Raw genomic sequence first — 6,455 nt, forward strand, 5'->3', positions numbered from 1 at the left:
TTAGCTGTTTAGGCTTTTCAATAGATAACCCAGCCTTATAACAATGTAGTCTTGGAACATTTCCTAATTTAGGAAGAGATGAGAGGCAGTAGATTTCTGTTTACTCCCCATTGGTTTAGAAATGGTCAGTATCTTTAAGTCTAGAAGGTCTAGTCTGTTTTACACAAGTCATTCAGTAGGCAATCATATTACATTTTTAATTAGCCATGTACCCTCTTATTACCCCAAAAGATAAATGTTTGCTGAAATGAATTAATTCTGTTAAATTAGCAATATACATGGGAAAAGTGGAAATCATTCTTTGTGATAGTTTCTGCGAAGTACTAATCCCATCTTCCTCACCTTTGTCCCAAACATTTGCACTTTAGACTACTTTGGGGAATAAACAGAAACCCGACCTAAGTGATTCTCAGTGAAGGACATACACCCCTTTTGGAGTGGGGAGAGGAGGACTGGTATGAAGAGGGTATATCAGAATCTTCAGGGATAGTTTTTTTTACCTATCCAGTGCATGCCTACCATAAAAATCATTGATGGCAAGACCCATCACTATCAAAGGGGGTGAACCATTTATACCTGGAAAGAGCTGAGAATGTCTGTTCTAGATTGCCTCCAGTCTACGGTTAAAAGTGCCTAATAAGCTTGCGTGATTACACTCCCTGTTCTTTACTCACACATTTTAGAACATATTTTGATAAGTCATGAGATATGTGTCTGTATTTATTTGCCTTCTTTTCCTCCTTTTTTTTTTTTTTTTTTTGCCTGTTAGGGTTTTTTTAATGGCCTTCGAACAGAACTTGCCGCATACCCAGGTATAATAGTTTCTAACATTTGCCCAGGACCAGTGCAATCAAATATTGTGGAGAATTCCCTAGCTGGAGAAGTCACAAAGGTAAAAATTTCTGGTTGGGAATAATTTGAATGTTTACTAGTTACATATTGGCATTATATATTGGTGTTGTATCACTGTATATCAGTTTTTGTCTTAGAACTGCTTTTGTGTGAATTATTCACAAAACAACTTCTGCCATTATGAAAATTGTTTATGGAATTTCATTTGCTAAATGCATTGTCTTAATAGTTTGATTTTTATTACAAAAGTAGTAATTGTCTTTAAGCACATTAGGGTGATGCAATTCTAATTAAAAGCAAAGAATCTTCACCTTTTAGTTAGCCTGCGCTGTATTATCTAGTAAGCATATGGTTTCTATTGGGCTTTTTGAAATATTACAAATAGTTTATAAACTCCCATTAGTACTTATGGAGACTCCTAAGGGGCATGAAGCTCCACTAAAGGAACCACTCAACTAGATGGCATTTGAGTCCTTTCCAGCTTAAATTTCTGTGAAATTGCTTGGATAAATTCACTTAATTTTTAAATTTTCTTAGACTATAGCCAATAATGGAGACCAGTCCCACAAGATGGCAACCAGTCGTTGTGTGCGGCTGATGTTAATCAGCATGGCCAATGATTTGAAAGAAGTTTGGATCTCACAACAACCTTTCTTGTTAGTAACATATTTGTGGCAATACATGCCAACCTGGGCCTGGTGGATAACCAGCAAGATGGGGAAGAAAAGGATTGAGAACTTTAAGAGTGGTGTGGTAAGACCAATTTCTAAGTTTCTTAATAATATGTATCGATCTTGCAGGAAGGTACAGAATTTTCCAGTGGTTAAAAAACTTTCTGGCTGGGTACAGTGGCTCATGTCTGTAATCCCAGCACTTTGGGAGGCCAAGGCAGATCACTTGGGGCCAGGAGTTCAAGACCAGCCTGGCCAACATAGTAAAACCCCGTCTCTACTAAAAATACAAAAAGTAGCCGGGCATGGTGGTGCTCGCCTGTAATGCCAGCTACTCGGGAGGCTGAGGCATGAGAATTGCTTGAACCCGGGAGGCAGAGGTTGCAGTGAGCCAGGATGGTGCCACTGCACTCCAGCCCGGGTGATAGAGTGAGACTCTGTTTCAAAAACAAAAAAACCTTTCTAGCCTTCCACCAATCTCATGATATAAAGAAAAATAAATAAAAAATATTTTATCACCATGCTTATCTTTTGGTTTAGTATAAATTATTACTAGTCTTGGACAAAGAAGTTTTTTTACAAGGTAAAATCAAATCAAAGACTGCCATTTTTTTCTTCTGTACATACTGTTTGGCCAGTGTGTGTGTCAAAATGTTCTTTCCCTACTGTCTCTCCCCACCAACTCCTACCCATCCTACCAGTCTCAACTCCCATGTTACCTCCTTGGAATGGTACCTGGCCTTCCCTCCCACTTCTCCCCAGGACCAGGTGCACCTCAGCCCCTGTGCTTTCCTGTCAAAGCACTTACTGCATTGTTAAAACAGATGCATGCGCTTTTACCTCATTCCTGAAGTACTCAGCACATCTAAGATGTGCCTATTCCCCTGTCTAAGGAAATATGCTGATGATCATTCTTTCAGCACTCATTCTTTATAGCAATTAGTCGGGGAATACTATTAACCATTTCTGAGAAATTGTGATCCTCAAAAGAATTTAATTTATAGACAGTATAGGAAATGTAATGAAGTAAACAAAAAATTATAGATGATTATGCAGCAAAAGATTATTGCTGAGGATAGTTTTTATTGTTAGCCTTTGATATACTTTGTTACCACCTTCTTTTAGAAATGAATCAATAGGGTTTGATAGATAAAAAAAGAATTATAAAACAGGATCATACTATACATACCTGCAAATATTTAAGTAATCCACTAATTGTTAGACATTTAATTTATTCCAACTCTTTGCAGGACAGTGAAAATGAATTAGGGGGTAAAAAGTTACAAACACAACAAAATGCTTAAGAGACATAAAAGGTTATCAGACTGGGTCATGACACACTAAAATGTCCAGAGTGTGAACAATCACAAAGGAGCTTTTCATTTTCTACCAAGTAGTAATGTGGAACAGTTTGCTTTGGGCCAAATCGCTTATGAGTGTTTTGGTATTGTTGGGACTTGGTAGTGTGGGTAGAAGCTCTAAAGGTAAAGCTTCATCAAAGATTAAACCTGAGTTTTAAACATGGAGGACAGCTGATGCAGTAGCTTTGTGCCCAGTGATGGAAAGAGTTGAGAGGGACAGGCCACTGTACTACAGAGGAAGCACAGTCTCCTGGCAAAGCGCATGCAGCCTGCTGCTAGGCTACCTGGGTTCAAATCCCAGCTGTGCCCCACGCTCTTAAAGCAGGTTACTTCTCTATCACTCAGTCTCCCCATCTATTAATATAAGATGGAGATTAGTGATAATAGTGCCCAGTCACAGGATCGTATGGGAATTACATGAATTTAATATATGAAAAGCACTTAAAACACAACTTGGAGTGTTCTAAGTGTTAGCTATTGTGCTTTTTTTCCCCTTCTCATCTTGAGTTAGATATAGCAGGATATTCAGCTTCCTTAATGATCAAAGATTTTCATTATAATTGACACATAAAATTATATATATTTAAGGTATACATTGTGATGATCTAATACACTGTAAAATGATTACCATGACCAAACTAATTAACACATCTGTCACCCACAGTTACCTTTCTTTTGTTGTGGTGAGAACACTTAAAATCTACTTTTTTAGCAAATTTCAAATATGCAATACAGTATTATTAACTATAGTCACCATGCTATATATTAGATCCTTAGAATTTGTAAGTTATAATAACATAAGTTATTTATCTTATAACTGAAAATTTCTAATTTTTTTTTCTTTGAGACAGGGTCTCGCCCAGTTGCCCAGGCTGGAGTCTGCAGTGGCGTGATCATGGCTCACTGCAATCTCCACCTCCCAGGCTCAAGCAATCCTCCCACCCTAGCCTCCTGAGTAGCTGAGACTACAGGCACACACCACCATGCCTGGCTAGGTTTTGTAGTTTTGGTAGAGATGGGTTTTTGCCATGTTGCCCAGGCTAGTCTTGAACTCCTGGGCTCAGGCAATCCACCTGCCTTGGCCTCCCAAAGTGTTGGGATCATAGGTGTGAGTCACTGTGCCTGGCCAAAATGTGTACCTTTTGACCAAGATCTCCCCATTTCCCCCATTTTTCTGGCTCCTGGCAACCATCATTCTACTCTGCCTTTCAGTACGACTTTTTAGATTCCACATAAGTGAAATCACACAGTACTTGTTTTTCTGTATCTTGCTTCTATCACTTAGCATTAATGTCCATTATCCATGTTTTCACAAATGCCAGGAGTTCCATCGTTTTATGGCTGAAAAATATTCCATTGTGGAATAGTATTCCATACACACACACACACACACACACTACATTTTCTTTATCCATTCATTCACTAATGGACACTTAGGTTGTTTCCATATGCTGGCTATTATAAGTAATGCTAAAATGAACATGGGAGTGTAGATATCACTTCAAGGTACTGATTTCACTTCCTTTAGATTTATATCCATAAATGGAACTGCTGGATCAGATGGTAATTCTATTTTTAATTTTTTGAGGAATTTCCATATTTTCCATAATGAGTGTACTGGTTCACATCCTCAATTTAAATAATAGGGCAGATAAAGAATATATTATAGAAGTGATTTTTTCAGAGAGGAAAGAGGGACCAGGGACTAGAGAATTTCAGTCCCACTGTAATAGTATTTTCAGAAATGTCCATATGAAGGGTATTTTGTTTTGTTTAGAGAACATCTAACTGTAAAATATAAACATCATTTAGCAAATCTCGCATGTTTTTTACACCTAGGCTTTTCTAAAAAAAAAATGACAGCCTTTTTCTTCCTACCACCATCTTTGAAATATTGCTTATTATATAGTCTTACTACTTTGTTGCTCTTTATTATGATAAGCTGGGCATTCTGTCATCTCCCAAAGCAATTTGTAGGACATAATACCTCATTCTTTATAGTCTGTACTCTTCCTCTCTCCCATTATTTTATATTTTACATATATGTGTATATATATATTTTCTTATTGATAAGCATCTAAGAAAATGCTAGTATAACTTATTTCAAGCTAATAGTACTTGTTGTTAACTAGAATTTGCTTCTTTAGTCTAAGAACATTATGTCTGGAACTTTGTTTTTAATGAATCTTTATTATTTTTAGGGATCAAGAACAGTGGCTACACTGACTTTTGTATTATCATTATTATTATTTTGTCTTTCTTAGTGCAAAGTTTTGGAAGTAGTAAATACATATCTTCCCAAAAGAAACATCACATCTTGGGGATTATCAAGTTGCCTTGTTTTATTCCTTAAGCAATATACAAAAAGTTCACAAATAATTTTTTTTTCTTTTTTCTTTTTTTTTTTGAGACAGAGTCTCCCTCTTGTTGGCCAGGCTGGAGTTCAATGGCGCTGTCTCAGCTCACTGCAACCTCCGCTTCCCGGGTTCAAGCAATTCTCCTGCCTCAGCCTCCCGAGTAGCTGGGATTACAGGCACACACCACCACGCCCAGCTGATTTCTTATTTTTAGTAGAGATGGGGTTTCACCATGTTGGCCAGGCTGGTCTCAAACTCCTGACCTCAGGTGATCCGCCCACCTTGGCCTCCCAAGGTGCTGGGATTACAAGCTGCGCCACAGTGCCTGCCTGGCCACAAATAATTTTAAAGCGTTATCTCCCATATATTTCAATTCTACATAATCTGACTTATTGTTTTTATTTATTAGAGCAAAGCAGTGTAGGTATGATATGCTGATCCATAGAAGTCATTATAGAGAATTTAGCATTACAGTCCAATGCTATTTATGCCTCCTCTAAACCAGAGATGATGCTAAACTCATTAGAGGTACTTTTTTGTGCATCTAAAATTTTGGCTATGATTTTTTAATTCTAATTTAAGCGGTTTCTCAAATTTTGTGAAGATTCTTAATAGTGAACCATAATGATATAGCTCCTCAAAACAGAAGGACTTAAAATGTTAAAAACTGGGGTAAATAGGAGTAGGTACTGATTCATGTTTCTGTCCCTCTTTTACAGGATGCAGACTCTTCTTATTTTAAAATCTTTAAGACAAAACGTGACTGAAAAGAGCTCCTGTACTTTTCAAGCCACTGGAGGGAGAAATGGAAAACATGAAACAGCAATCTTCTTATGCTTCTGAATAATCAAAGACTAATTTGTGATTTTACTTTTTAATAGATATGATTTTGTTTTCAACATGTAATGAAATAAAAAATAAATAATAAAAGATTGCCATGAATCTTGCAAAAAAGATATTAACTCATACTATATTCTTGGATAAAATAACCTTTTAAAATACTTTAGCACATATGCTTAAAATCTGAGTTAACAGATTTGTCTTAGTCCGTTTGTGCTGCTATAACAAAATACCACAGATTTGGTAATTTATAAACAATAGAAAAATCTGTTTCTCATGGCTCTTGAGGCTGGGAATTCCAAGACCAAGGCACCAGCAGAACTAGTGTCTGGTGAAGGCTAATCTCTGCTTCCAAGATGGCACCTCATTGCTGC

At 37.0% G+C, this 6,455-nt stretch overlaps 1 protein-coding gene across 2 annotated transcripts in view; it reads left to right on the plus strand.

The window, feature by feature from the left end:
• The window catches only part of DHRS7 (dehydrogenase/reductase 7), a 977,513-nt gene extending 971,318 nt beyond the window's left edge, over nt 1-6,195 (plus strand). For both annotated transcript variants that reach the window (XM_050797811.1, XM_050797810.1), the window contains 3 exons: nt 770-892; nt 1,390-1,605; nt 5,961-6,195. In XM_050797811.1, coding sequence (XP_050653768.1) covers nt 770-892; nt 1,390-1,605; nt 5,961-6,008 — 387 coding nt within the window. In that variant the 3' untranslated portion in view covers nt 6,009-6,195. The remainder of the gene's footprint in view (nt 1-769; nt 893-1,389; nt 1,606-5,960) is intronic.
• Nucleotides 6,196-6,455: the final 260 nt, after the last annotated feature.

This window comes from Macaca thibetana, chromosome 7, assembly GCF_024542745.1.
Source record: "Macaca thibetana thibetana isolate TM-01 chromosome 7, ASM2454274v1, whole genome shotgun sequence".
NCBI classification, from domain to species: domain Eukaryota; kingdom Metazoa; phylum Chordata; class Mammalia; order Primates; family Cercopithecidae; genus Macaca; species Macaca thibetana.